This window comes from Podarcis muralis, chromosome 5, assembly GCF_964188315.1.
Source record: "Podarcis muralis chromosome 5, rPodMur119.hap1.1, whole genome shotgun sequence".
NCBI lineage: Eukaryota > Metazoa > Chordata > Lepidosauria > Squamata > Lacertidae > Podarcis > Podarcis muralis.
Window position 1 is genome coordinate 58,996,413 of NC_135659.1, and position 14,744 is coordinate 59,011,156.

General features: G+C 43.4%; 1 protein-coding gene across 1 annotated transcript; it reads right to left on the reverse strand.

The window, feature by feature from the left end:
* Nucleotides 1–359: 359 nt before the first annotated feature.
* On the reverse strand, nt 360–8,428 carry CIMAP3 (ciliary microtubule associated protein 3). The gene is made up of 6 exons (XM_028734171.2): nt 8,230–8,428; nt 6,770–6,912; nt 6,349–6,447; nt 4,540–4,676; nt 3,282–3,399; nt 360–2,546 (listed from the first exon to the last, which is right to left on the reverse strand). The coding sequence occupies exons 1-6, from the start codon at nt 8,372–8,374 to the stop codon at nt 2,475–2,477; spliced, it is 714 nt and encodes a 237-aa protein (XP_028590004.2). The 5' UTR covers nt 8,375–8,428; the 3' UTR covers nt 360–2,474.
* Between the last annotated feature and the right edge of the window lie 6,316 nt (nt 8,429–14,744).

A 14,744-nucleotide genomic window follows, 5' to 3' on the forward strand; every position in this document is an offset into this window, starting at 1 on the left:
TGGCTTTCTTTAGCAACAGGTGAATTGTATCCCAGAAAACGGGAACTGACAGATTTGAACTCTAGTCTGCAGGTTATTGCTTCCAGATAAAATTGTGTATAGCCAAGGCAACACTAGGCCATACTCTGATGACTTGCAGTAAACTGTGGTGCGACCAACATGAAGTCATGAAAACCTGAAGGGGAAAGATTTGTCTAGGAATATTCTATACTCTCTGGCAAGGAGTAAAAAGAGCCTATGATGCTAGACAGAATGGAGTTACACATTCCGTATCAGATTAACTGCCAATGAAATTCATACTACTTGAGAGATATGCTAATCCCTTGAAAATGAATAACATACACACTGACCACACAGAATAATTTTCTGAATTTTATTATGCAGTAAAACAAATACATTTGGCTATTAATGACACATTACTAATTATAATAAAAAGCAAGGGGCTGGGTGGGTGGTAGAACATCAAGCACTATATGGCCTTATTTCACTTTGAATTTTTCTTTGTCAACTGTAAATATTTCTTCTTTGCTGTAAGGCACATGGTTTTATAGACTGTCTAATCTGAACCCTCTAGCTTGCAAGATGTATAAGGGAAGTCGTACTTAGGAACTGTAGGAAATGATATATCAGCATGTGGCTCCACTGGAATCACAAGGCTCCCACGTGAAACAGTTAAGTGTAAACAATGTTTAGAGAAATCGGGAGTTCCCAAAGGAAACTGTAAGTTCCATAAATAGGGAGGGTTATATAGATATATTGGGTTATATCCAACACTGCCGTTCTGCACATGCAACAGAGTTTTGTTTGTGCAATGGCATTTTCTCTCTCAGAGCACCCCCTGAACCTGCTGGGGGGGCATGAGTAAAGGAGAGGAAGAGGAAGTCCCACTGTGCAAGTGGGCCACTGCTTGTGCAGTGTTTGATATAACCCACTTTATCGTGATGCCATAGATAAGACAAGAACAGCAACAAATAGCAGGTTGTGGGCTAGCTATATACTATCTACAGTGCTGAGTGAGAAAGCTGCAGTAGTCTATCAACATGTTTCTTATCAAGTATGTATTTCCTCCCATGTTGTAGAACAGATCAAGGAACAGATTGTATGGATGAGCCTACAGTTGTTCACAATGAAATATTAATATACCATGAGTACAAGTTTATAACATATTGCAAACATATGTTCCTAAGTAAAGTACCTGTGCCTCAGTTCAGACTTAACAGGAAACCATGGTTTTTCACTTTGAGAACAAGTTAAAGAATCTTAAGCTCACATGCTCCTTCCCATCCCTCCTCTTTCATGCAAGTCAAGGAGAAGAGCAAAAGCTTCCACAATTGAATTAAAAGAACAATAGTTCCTCATGATGCCAGAGTTTTTGAAACTGTGGTTTGTTTAAACTCTGAATAGTGAAAACAAGCAAAATTAGAACTGTGGTTCCTGATCTCATTTTATTAATCCAAGTTTGGACATCTCAAGAAACTGGTTAGTTTAAAATATAAAGGTCTCCTCTCCACAGGCATGAAAGTAGAGAAGGAAGGAGAGATTGCACAAACCTGAGGTTCATCTAGGGAAACCATGGCTTGCTGCTTGGTATGAACCAAGTGTCTCTTTCCCCCAGCAGAGGGTCTCTTTGTGTAGAGGGTGCACTTTTCAGTGGTAAAGCAGCCAGAGTGAACAGCATTAAGAATCACCTCTCCCCTGTTGCCTACTTCAAATTTCAGCCTCCGTAACTGCATTATGCAAAAGAAGAGAACATTGCATAAAAGAAAAATGAAACTACACATACAGCCACATGCAGAGATAGAAAGCAGGCACTGTTGTGCTTGGAAATACATACCAGGCCACCTATCATCATATCATACACAAAAACAGCAGATAAACGAGTCACATGCTTCCAGGGCCTCTTGTGGTGCAATTTCATGGGGAGGGTCAAGAAGTAAAAGGTACAGGAGATTCTGGATCTGGGAATTTCACCAGGATGTACTGCTGCAGGCAGTAGCGACTCGCATTTGACATGGCTTTTGTGGGCACTGTGACCTCGTAACTCAAAATGTTGGCAAGATTTTCCAAAGTTGGTCTACAAATAAAAGTGAGTCAGTGTCAATCTGTGCTTCTCTTACAAATTCTCCAAGCCTAACTGACTGCAAACTGGGAGGACTGGCACATGCAGCAAGGAAGGAAAACTGAAGGGCTAGAATAGCTGTTGTCAACAGGCAAGAGTCAAAACACCTACATTTGAAGATACTTTTTGGCTTCACAGTTATGAATGCTTCACATAAAATCAACAGTTTTGAAGTAGGCAATAAAACTAGGAAGGTAAGAGGCATAACAAGACAGCTGTTTATGAAGCAATATGGTAACTGAATCAGAGTAACGAACAACTAACAAAGTCTAAATTTCCCTTAACAAAAAACAAACAAACAAAGGCAAATTGGTAGTCCAAGTACACAGAAGAGGAATGACTCCAACCAGAGTAATTAATCACTGTAGTAAATGCTCAGGTAGGCCACTAGGTTCCGGTGCTTCCTAAACTCTTTGTCCGAAAGCAGCTAAAACAAATACAAATATAAAATATATTCAGTGTTGTTCAAAAACTCAATAAGCACAATAAAGAAGCAAATGTTTTAGTGCAGATTTCTCTCTATAGCTCCATGTCCAGAAAACAAACCGTGTGAGACAAAGGAAGTCCACAGAAAGAAATGTATGTTATTGTCTTCTGAAAGATCTCTAAGTATATTCCTTCCCAGGTCCTTCCCAAGCAGTCTGAGACTCCAACACCTTGTCTCTGCTTTGCCCTCTTTATACCTCAGAGGGTTCTAGGAGACCAGGGGGCGGGGAGCTGGTCACAACAGGAGAGAGACCCCTTGGCTTCTTCAGCAGATTGCCTCATCTCTGCCTCTTGGCCCCCAGCCTCTCCAGCCTCCACTTCTGCCTCTGATTCTGGACTGCTGCCTGCCACAGCCTCTTCCTGCTCACTAAACCCTGTTACTTCATCAGCTTCTGGCACCTACTCCTCCCATTCTGCTCCCTCTTCTCCCTCTGACCACTCATTGTTGCCCCACCACCAATCCCCTGGTTCTGAGCCTTCACCCTTTAGGGGTTCTGTTGGGGGTTCCCCAGCTGGTGCCTCCCACCACTCTTCTGTACCCAGCCAGTTCATGACAGATACAGCCCTGAAAAAAATGGCTCTCCCTTGCTGAAATCAAGCCTGTCTGAGATTCTAACATTCTTAATCCCCAAATAGTCACAATGATCATTTAGAAAACTGTATCTGAATTTCATACCTCACTTCTCAGCGTTCTTTTCGCTGGCATTGGTATTAAAGACCAGTCTGGAGCCCCAAACTTCCCTGGCCAGGTGACATGCCTGTGTGGCATGCCGTATGGGTCATATGTTCCAGGTCTAGAGAGAAAAGTCCTTGCATCATTTCTTCAATGAGCTAATATGGTCCATTATGCTGTGCACTTTACATTTTCCACATTAATACACTGATATAATGTCTTCATATATTGTGTTTTATTCCGTCATGGTTATACTAGACTGGTAAATTTAAGAGTTATTTTTTAAAGAAGACTGTAGCTACATCTCAACAGTGATTTGGGTAAATTGCAAAAAGCAACTAAGAATAGGCTTATTCCTGTAATTAGGGATAAGGGATCCCTGTAATCCCATATCTCAGGTTTGTTGTTGTTGTTTTAAAAAATGAAGTTTGGCTCTCAGTGCCCATAAAAAACCATGTAGGAAATAATGTCTCATGAAAATAATGTAAAATAGAGTCTGTACTAGCTGCAGCTTTTGTACCAGGGCGGTCCAACTTTCCATACCAAGTGGGCTGCTAGAGTACTTTTAAACAGAACCCATGGGCCACACACTGAATTAAATTTCTATATTGTAAATTAAAGTGTTCACAATATATTTAACATTATTTAATATACACAATTGATACATTTAATTAAATATATATAATTAAAGACAATATTTAAAGATTTAACATATTTATCTAAACAAATTCAGTACACAAACAAGTGTATGCACTTTTGTTTAACAACGCATGATGCGAAAAAAATAATTTTTAAAGGCTTTAAGATGGTTTTTCTTGACTGTTGCCAAGGTCTGCATGCAGCTTGTGGGATGGACCACCCTGTTTTGGTTAGTAAACAAGTATAGTCCCATGTAGAGTGTATTACAGTCATCTAATATAGAGGGCATCAAAGCATGGATTATTATAGCCAGGTTATTCTGGTCCAGGACTAGCTGTAGCTGGTGAACCACCTGGGCCTCAAGTGACAATGCTGGACCAAGGAGTACCCAAAGCTCTGATCTTGCTGTTTCTGGAGGATTACAACCCTGTCTAGAACAGGCCACCTCATCAATTTCAGGGCAGGGAATCACCCACCAAAAGCACCTCCATCATGTCAGGATTCTGCATTACAATATCAGTTTGGGTGACTATAATTCTTGGCTCCGCTTGAGCTTTTGTTAAGACCTTGCTGCTCTCATCATAAGGGGAAGCTTTGTAATTCAAAAAATGAAAAATGGTACCCAGGATAAAAGTCTTTGTCCAGAAGCTTCTCAGAAAATCGTGGCATATTGCTGCAAAAAGAGACATGTGTCGGCTGGCGTCTGTGGTGGTCTCTGATCCATATAGACTGGTATGCAGTAGGATCAGGAGTCACATGCTATAAATAGAGCATATAAAATTAAGTTACAAGACAAATCCTCTATTAAAATATTGTTATAGTACTGGTGAGGGGGTTGTCCCGCTAAACACTAAAAAGGTAAAGGTACGGGCCAGTCTTGACAGACTCTAGGGTTGTGCGCCCATCTCACTCAAGAGGCCAGGGGCCAGCGCTGTCCGGAGACACTTCCGGGTCACGTGGCCAGCGTGATATCGCTGCTCTGGCAAGCCAGAGCTGCACACGGAAACGCCGTTTACCTTCCCGCTAGTAAGCGGTTCCTATTTATCTACTTGCACCCGGGAGTGCTTTCGAACTGCTAGGTTGGCAGGCGCTGGGACCGAGCAACGGGAGCGCACCCCGCCGCGGGGATTCGAACCGCCGACCTTTCGATCGGCAAGCCCTAGGCGCTGAGGCTACCCACAGCGCCACCCGCGTCCCCCCGCCACCCGCGTCCCCCGCTAAACACTAGAAACGAATAAATACTAGGATTTTGATTACGGTAACTGGGATATTAAGGTTCAGAACTGTGCCAGACAGGGAATTCCGGGAATTCCTGGGCTGGCTTATGCAAATTCTCCTGGCTGGTCATGGGGAAGAAGAGCAGAACTGTTAGCATTATAAAAAAGGTGTTGACGGCCATAGGGGGATCCTTTGGGCTGGGGAGTCAGATGTCAAAGGTTGTCAGGGTAACTATGTGTTTGAGGGAGCAGGAAAAGTGAGTTTGGAAGCAGGGATTCCAGGGAAGAAGATGGAGGAAGTAGGGCAGAGATCCATCTTGGAGAGGGAGGTGAAAGGGTCTCTTGCACTGTTGTGGACCATGCTGTAATTCACACACTACAGATTCATTTTGACTTGACAATCCAGGAAGAAGATGGAGTTACATACTCATTAAGTTCCACTCGGTTCATTGAAGTTTACAGCATAGTCCTAACCAGGTCTATTCAGAATAAGTCCTACTGAACTCAGTGGGTCTTAATAATGTATGTCAAAGACTGCAGCCCTAATTTCCTTTCCTGGGCAAAGGAAAGTTCAGCAAGTATTGTAATTTAATGGCAATACTAAATTTCTTACATTGAAGCTGCCTTATCTTGGGTCAGTGAACTGGTCAGTGCACTGGTCCATAGTACTGTCTACTCTAACTGGCAGTGGTTATCCAAGGTGTGAGCTAGAGTTCTTTTGCTCTCAGTCCTCATTCTGCATGCAAAGCATGTGTTCTGCCACCTTGAACCCTGCAAGATGGAGAACAGAGAATGCCTCTTCTAAGAGGATGCTTGCTGCAATATATCTATTTATCCCTTAAAGCAAAGAATTACTGCTTTTTTCTTTAGAAAATACTTTTTTCATCATATTTACCGGTAATTAATTGCTCAATCAGCTACAACTCATTCTATTTATTCTACTTATCAATTAAGATTTCATTAGTGGCACAATACTTGTAACAAATAAAGATTGCAGTTTAAGAACTGGCAAAAGCAGAGCCTTGTAGCACCTAAAGAGCATGGCTCAGGACATTTTTAAAAACCTGCTGACATCTAATTCCATAAACAGCTTACTTCAGGACAGACATGCTGAGGCCAGATTGAAGTCAATGGAATTATTCCAGGACTATTGTAGAGGAAGTATAATAGATTATATAAAACACAGTACAGAAACGACTGAAAGCAGTCTTTACCTTGCTGAGTAGTCCAAAACGTGGGGTTGTTCTTGCTCCCATGGTGTAACCTTTAGTACTCTCTGGTCTGCGAGCCAATTGGTATAGAAGGTTGTCCTTCTATTAATTTTTATTTAGGAAAGAAAAGCACTTTGGTTATTACAATGCTACACATTTTATATACTTTACTATTTGTTCTATTCATACATCACCCTTCTTCCAAGGAGCCGTGTACATAGTTCCTGAAACATTTCATCCTTAAAATCCTGTGAGATAGGGGCATAGACGCCAACTTGAACAAAATATTGGGGGACAGTGCAAAGGGCAGCCCATTTTTAGAAGCAGTTCCACCGAGAGTATAGGTACCAAATTTCCTTTCTTTGCTTCAAAGTGAAGATACGTAAAGAGAAAATACAGCTCAATCAAAGGCAGTATAGTTTACCTCTGCATAGTTATAAGCGCCAGGTCCACGATCAGGATCACCTTTAATTGGCACATTCTCATTGCCTAACCGATCTGGAGGGTAAAAAACGGGGAATATTCTTCTCTCCTGACACGATCCAAATGAATTCCGTTGCTGTGCAGCTGCAAAAACCAGGAATAGTTATGAGTGTCATTTAGAAAGAACACCATCTGACTTGCAGCATGTACTGCTACTACCAACAAATGATGGGATACAAAAATAAATAAAGGTATGGCGTGTTTTTCTGCCAATTGTACTGTCATCAGCAGTGACTTGTGAGGGGGAACAGAAGCTACAGTGTCCTCCTAGCAGCGATGCTGCCATCATTAGGGAGGGGATGTGGCAGCAAGACTGGGGAAGCCCCGGGGTAGTGGTGGTGACCCTGCAGATGTGCACTTCCCCTGAAATGCCCCTTGTACTGAATTCAGGCTGGGAGCCAACTGTGGTCAAAGCATTATCATACACAGTGGTGGAAATGTTTGAACAACTACTAATCAATAAGAATTAAAATGGGATGTTTTATACGCAGGGATGGAAATAAACAGAAATGACAAGTGAACAGAAATGACTTCTTCAGCTCCAGGACTGAGAATTATTTTTTGTGTGATCTCTCTTCATTGTTAAATGTTAAAACATAGAAGCAAGAACCATGCTGACCTTGGGGTCCTACTGAATTCCACTGGACTCACTCCCAGTAAAGTGTGTAAAAGAGGTAGACAGCTCAGCTGGTTAGAGTACAGTGCTGATAATGCCAAGGTTGCAGGTTCGATACCTGTATGGGACAACTGCATATTCCTGCAATGCAGGGGGCTGGAGTAGATGATCCTCAGGGTCCCTTTCAACTCTACGATTCTATGATTGCTACCCTACATTGCGTAGAGTTAAACATGAAAAATTTGCTGTGGCTCCACTCATGACGAAGATTGTTCTGCATGGTCTGCTAGCATGCCCCAGAATCCTTTGCAACATGCAGCTGATTCCTGGGCAGACAACTGCAAATTTTACAGTCTCACCAGAGGATTAAAAACAACAACAACTAATGGTTTACTGCTGCCCTTGGTGTGTACTTCTCATTTGGGGACTCTAAATGGCCATATGCTTAAGTTGTGTACACACTCGAAAGCACGTTCTGTAGAATTCAAATAATTCTGTGTAACCCCACACAAGAGTTACATTTCCCAACAACGCTAAACACACTACAGTGCCCGGAATCCTTTGAGGGAAATATGCTTTCAATGGTATGTGGTGTGTAACTACGGCGAAAGAAAGGGGTGGGCTCAACTGTCTCAGGGAAAGATCCCGTTTCAGCTCAGCAAAAGCTCCCCTTTCAGCAGGTGCCCATTCCCCGGACGGGGGAGAAGGGAGACGTGAGCTCGCCTGGCGCACCTGGGCGACCTGCTCGCCTCACACTCGTTCTGGCCAATCCGTGCCCGCCTCACCTGAGAGCTCCCACGTCAGCTGGCGTTGTCCCATGACCAAGCTGAGGGCGCTCCTCTTGGGTGGCGAGCCTCCCTGTTGCCATGGAAATGCACCGAGGTGGAATCTATTCGCAACGCCCGGAAGACCTGAGCGGTATAACGTCATTTCGTCCGAGCTATTGACAAAAGCCGCTGCAGGGAGACAGGACCAGGAAAAGCACACACGTGTGTTTACTCGCCGGGCGCTGGGGAGGTTCAATCACATGTTCCATATATATATATATTTCTAAGTGTAACTAGTGCTTATTTTATTGTAGTTCTTCTCCCATTTGCGTGCGTTTTTAATTCCTAAATTGGCCCATTTGGCTCAAGTCTTCTTCTTCTGACTTGAGAGCAGAGCGAGAAAGAGAGTATACACACGTGCTGTTCTTAACAATGGTGGTGATGAGGGAGGATGTATCTTATAGGTAGGAAGCTCCAATCTCGGACCTGCATTCAGTTACAGGGCTTACCCCGGAACATGGAAAGTAGTGCTGAAAGTAGAAGGAGCTTGGACTACGACTCCTATCACCCCTGAGCATTGGCTAAGCTGTGTGGGAATGATGAGAGTTGTGGTCCTACAATAGCGAGTGACCCAAGGTTGTAGAGAGGTGCAACCAGAACGAACCTGTTCTCCTTGGTCAAAACAAATGGGTGATGGAGGGGGCAGTACCACCTTATGCACCCATAGAGGAAAGAAAACAAGTTATGCTGCTTGTTGAACTAGAGCTTAATCAAGTCAGGTTTTTCTCTTTCTTCTACTTTCTGAATGATTTATGGATTGGCTCAAGTGCTTGCATTAGTCAAATTGCTTTAATTTAATTTAATTTAATTTAATTTAATTTAATTTAATTTAATTAATAAAAGTACCTCTTCTCCCAGGCCTTTGATTAATTAAACAATCTATGGCCTTTAATGACTCACCCTGTGTGTGCACAGGATGGGTATTCTTTTCGTTTGCTTCTATGGTATGTATTTTTGCCTTTTGATATTGTAAACCACCTTTTGACCCTCAGGTGAAGGGCGCTGTAGAAATTTAAGAAATAAATACATTTAAGCTGGGATACCACTTCAAGAGCAGCAGATTGGTGCTAAGTGCTATGCAGCTGGAGAACGCTTCCTTCCATTGCTAAGATGCTGTAGGGAAAGAAGTCAATAATGCTACTTTAATTACCATATATTAAAAATGGTGAGAGGGACTTATTTATTTGCTTACCATCATTAGTGTGCCTGCTATTTTGCAGAGTGCAAAAGGACAGATCCTTGCCCTGTGGAGCTTACAGTCTCACAGTCTTGACAGAAGGGAAGGAAGTGGAGGCAGGGCTAAAGAGGGTAAGAATATGTACTTAGGCTTGGTTATTGTAGGGCATGGGGACTAAAGTCTTTTCAGAGCAATGCCATGATCAGTATTGTGTGGCATGTGCACCTTTTTTAGTCACTCTTGATCATTAAGAGCTATTCATTTTTAAGACTTAATGGGTTCTGCTGCCTCACACACCTTTTGCTATTATTTGTTCCCTTGCCTGCTCCTCCTTTTTGATGGTGCTAATGCACCATAGTGACCTCTACAGCCCTGTTGCTTGATGACTGAAAATTATGGAGTTAGGTGTTTTTAAAAATTACAAAATGGTAAAGGACCCCAGGACCCCAAAGTCCAGTCAAAGGTGATTATGGGGTTGGGACACTCATCTCGTTTGTCCACAGACAGCTTTCCAGGACGGACCTTTATAAGTACAGTGGTACCTTGGGTTAAGAAATTAATTCATTCTGGAGGTCTGTTCTTAACCTGAAACTGTTCTTAACCTGAGGTACGACTTAAGCTAATGGGGACTCCCGCTGCCACCGCACGATTTCTGTTCTCATCCTGAAGCAAAGTTCTTAACCTGAGGTACTATTTCTGGGTTAGTGGAGTCTGTAACCTGAAGCATCTGTAACCCGAGGTACCATTGTAGTCTAGCCTGCCATTATGTTGCTTGCCACAAAACTGCCAGCTGACTCTCCCTTGTGCTACTATTCCTAGTCATTTGCCAATCCCTGACTCATCTTTGCACCATTCTCTAGCAGATCCTTTGTTCAGGACTGCTTAACTTTTATGTATAGCACCTAGGACACTGTTGGCACTTGATGAATGTCACATTGAGATAGGTGGGCCTGAGCATGAACTCTGAAATATTAAGTGGTATGAACTCACACAGATGATAAATTCTAAATAGATTATACTAACTAACAGCATGTACCCAGCAAAACCCCCACAAAAACTGGCTTACCTGGCCATATATTTGAACCTGACTTCAGTGGCATGGTAGAGCATAAAACTAACAGGGACAGATAAGAGTAGCTGATCTCTTTCCCCCTCTCAAATAACAGAACTGTGGTTCTTTTCAGGGACAGCCAAGCCTGACATCATACATACTATAGAACTGTAACCCTTGGATCGCTTTGGTCTAATTATGACATAACAGTCTACATCAGCAACCTTTTTCAGCCGTGGGCCAGTCCACCGTCCCTCAGACCCTGTGGTGGGCTGGACTATATTTTTTGGAGGGAAATGAACAAATTCCTATGCCCTACAAATAACCCAGAGATGCATTTTAAATAAAAGGACACATTCTACTCATGTAAAAACTGTTCAGTTTCTGTTAATTGGTTCTCGTGGGAAACTTGCAGATTCTAGCTTCGCACAATTAACTCAGGCTGGTGTCAATTTACTCTTGGCAGAAAGCCCAGGTCTGCTTGACCTAGAAACTACTCACTCTGATTGGTTAACGACCAGCACTCTGCTCTGTTATCAAGGGATTGCTAGCTCAGTTTGATGTGAGGTGTTGTTAGGAGTAGAAGTGCTGTGTATGGTTTTGAGAGAGAGAAAGAGAGGGTTTATTTTGCTTTGATTTGTATGCAGAAACTCTGCTGGTTTTATTTTCTCCTTTCTAATAAATCCTGTAAATAGTTATTCTGAGTCTAGCTGACTAGTCATTACTGCCGCAACTAGCTTCTTCGCTGTGCAGGAAAACTCTGCTACGTTTGGGCTAAAGCCAATAGGGCTATGCCTGACACTTCAAAGTTCCATGAGGTTATGGGCATTGTGCTGCCAGCCTGAGTTGCGGTGGTGTCAGCATCAACGGCGTTGGTTCCAGTAGTTCCAGAGGTTGTTGTTCCTGGCTGGTTCCTGACCGTGGTGAGCTGGTGACGCAGTGGACACAAGGACAACAGCTGCAGCGTGTGAGTGCTGGGTGCTGTGGTTCCTGTTTTCTCTCTCGGTGGTCGTGAGTAGCTGGTTCCGGGTTCCAGGGACATCGCTCTCAAGATGACCTCACAACCAGTTCAGATGGCTTTTGAGCGTCTGAATGACTCCAATTACTTGCTGTGGTCGGAACGCATGCAGGCAGTGCTGCAGAGGGATCGTCTCTGGCAAGTGGTGAGTAAGTTTCCTGCGAAGCCTGATGATGAAGACCTCGATAAAGACCAAAGAGCAAGGGCCACAATTGTCTTGGGGCTGGAAGATTCCCAGTTGCCGTATGTGAGGGGAATCAAGACAGCTAGAGGTGTGTGGCAAGCACTTAAAGAACTCCATGTGCGTGAGACAGCGGTTTCCAAGCTGTTCATTCGCAAGGCATTGTACAAGGCAATGTTACAGCCTGGGGTTACAATGCAGGAACACCTACACAGTTTACAGTTAAAGTTTACTGCGCTACAGGAAAGAGACTGTGCGTTAGACCAGCAGGAGAAGGTGGCTATTATTTTGAGTTCTCTCCCGGAAAGCTGGGATAATTTAGTTTTGTCTCTAGAAGGCATGCAGGAGCATGATTTATCAGTCAGTTACGTTACTGGGCGTTTGATTGAAGAATGGCAGAAGCGGCAAGAAAGGTCGTTGGCTGCAGAGGCTTCTACAGGTGGGCGGTTTGGAAGGAGTTCTCATGCCGTGCCAGAGGTGGAGCGAAAGCAGCGTACCGGTGAGGAGTCAGCGTTTGCTGTTAGGCGTTGTTTCCGATGTGGGTCTTCAGCGCATCTAAAACGACAATGTCCGGAGTTGGTCAGGTCTCAGTTGCCGGTGCAGGAGCAGAGACGAGATCAGCAGCAGCAGCGGAAAAAGAAATTCTTCAAACGAAAACAGTCGGCTCAGCTGGTGACCGGCGAGGTCAAGATTGCTGATGAGAAACAAGCGGTCTGGGTGGTCGATTCGGGAGCATCTCGCCACATCGTAAATTCAGATGAATTGTTTGTTTCCAAGAACTCAGCACAGCGCAGCCAGGTGGCTCTAGCAGACGGAAGTACTTCCGAAGTGAATTCGGGGGGTGCAGTTTTTGTTCCTTGTCTTCGTGAATGTCTGCAAAATGTACTTTGTGTGCCTTCATTAAGGAGCAATCTGATGTCTGTAGATTGTTTGCTAAAAGCTGGGTTTAAAGTGCATTTTGAAGGAGACAGTTGCATTATTAAGAAGGCTGGTGAGATTTTAGGCACTGCTAAGTCAGAGGGAGGCTTGTTTTGGCTTAAAGCAGGATCTCAAGTTGCAGCAGTAGTCAGTAAATCTCAGCCTGCAGTGAATAACAAAGCTATACATGACAACTGTGTGCACTTATTGCATAGGAAAATGGGGCATGCTTGCTGGAAAAGTGTACTAAAAATGTCTGAATTGGCTGATGGGGGTAATTTAAAGAGTTGTAACAAGTACCTTGATTGTAATGTTTGTAAAAAGGTTAAAACCCACAGAGTCTCTTACCCCAGAAGTGACAGAGTTAGTGAGTCACCACTACAGCTGGTTCACATGGACGTAATTGGTCCATTTGCTGTAAGCAGGGGTGGATCGCGCTTTTCACTAACAATTGTGGATGACGCCACACGTTATTCTTGGGTTTTTCCCATGAAGAATAAGGGTGACGTGTTCACTAAGTTTAAAGGCTGGGTGGCATCTGTGGAAAGATTTCTGTCCATTAAACTCAGAAGGATTCAGACGGACAGAGGTGGCGAATTTATGTCAAATGCTTTTAGAGATTGGTTACAAAAGCGTGGCATTGGGCATAGAAAAACGAACGTTTTTTCCCCAGAGGAAAATGGCGTTGCAGAGCGAAAAAACAGATCTTTACAAGATATGATGTTTGCCATGCTTGAAGATGCTGATTTGCCCATGTCTTATTGGGGGGAGAGCATGCTCACCGCGTGTTATCTCCAAAATAGGCTCTTTCATCAAACAATAGGTACAACCCCGTACTTTAAATTGTTCCAGAAAAAACCCAAAATTGACCATTTGCATGTGTTTGGATCAAAAGCCTGGGTATTAATTCCAAAACAGATGAGGAAGAAGGGAGATCCTAAGACCAAACAGTTAGTGTTTGTGGGTTACCAGGAGCTGGGAAAAGGTTTCCGTTTTGCTGAAGGGACAAATGGCATTGTGATCTCCAGGAATGCCAGTTTTTGTGAACATAGTGGTTGGGAGAGACTACATGCCAATACTGAGGTTTGGTTTGAACCTTCCCAGGAGCTTCATGACTCTGAAGGTAGACACAGAGAATCAGAGTCTGAGGGGGAGGAAAGTTCAGATAAGAGCTCTCAAGAAAGTGGAGTTAGCCAAAGACCAGTTGCTAAGCAACAAAAGAGAGGTCGTAGTTCTGAGGAGGAAAGTGGGTCAGAAGAAAAATTTTCTCCCAGAAGATCTAAAAGACAAAACAAAGGAGTGCCTCCGGTGCGTTTTTCTCCAGATACTGCAAATGTGTTTAGTGTGATTGCAGAACCCAAGAGTTTTCAGGAGGTGTTAAAGTTACCAAAAGAGGAGGCAGAGCTCTGGAAACAGGCAATGGAGGAAGAGATGTCCTCTCTGAATGAGCACAAGGTTTTTACACCAGTAGCAGCGCCTGAGGGGGCAAAGATTGTAGGCTGCAGGTGGGTGTACAAACTTAAACCTCTGGTGACAGGAGAGTACAAATACAAAGCTCGTTTAGTGGCTCAAGGATACTCTCAGAGGCCTGGAAAAGATTATGATGAGATTTTTCCCCCTACTGCTAAGGGGGACAGTGTAAGGCTGATTTTAACGCTTGGAGCAAAGAGAAAACTCCTGTTAAACCATTTTGACATTCAGACTGCATATTTACATGCGTCAATATCAGAAGACCTGTATCTTGCCGAACCGCCTGGTTATGAGACAGGTTCCAATAGAGTGTTGAAATTAAACAAAGCTCTATACGGTCTCAAACAGGCTGCAAGATCTTGGAACAAATGTTTCCATGAGGCCTTAGTGTCATTTGGTTTCAAGCAGAGTACAGCTGACAATTGTGTTTATGTACGTGGTACAGGCAGTGATCAAGAGTTTTGTCTGATTTATGTAGATGATGTGTTGTATGCCTGCAAAACAGATAAACAAACTAAAAGGTTTGCCAAACAATTGTCCAGTAAGTTCAAAGTGAAAGACTTAGGCCCGGTTAGGACATATCTAGGGTTGGAAGTGTGCTGGGCCCAAGATGGCAGCTGCCTAATTAGTCAGCAGAACAAAGTTAAACAACTACTGA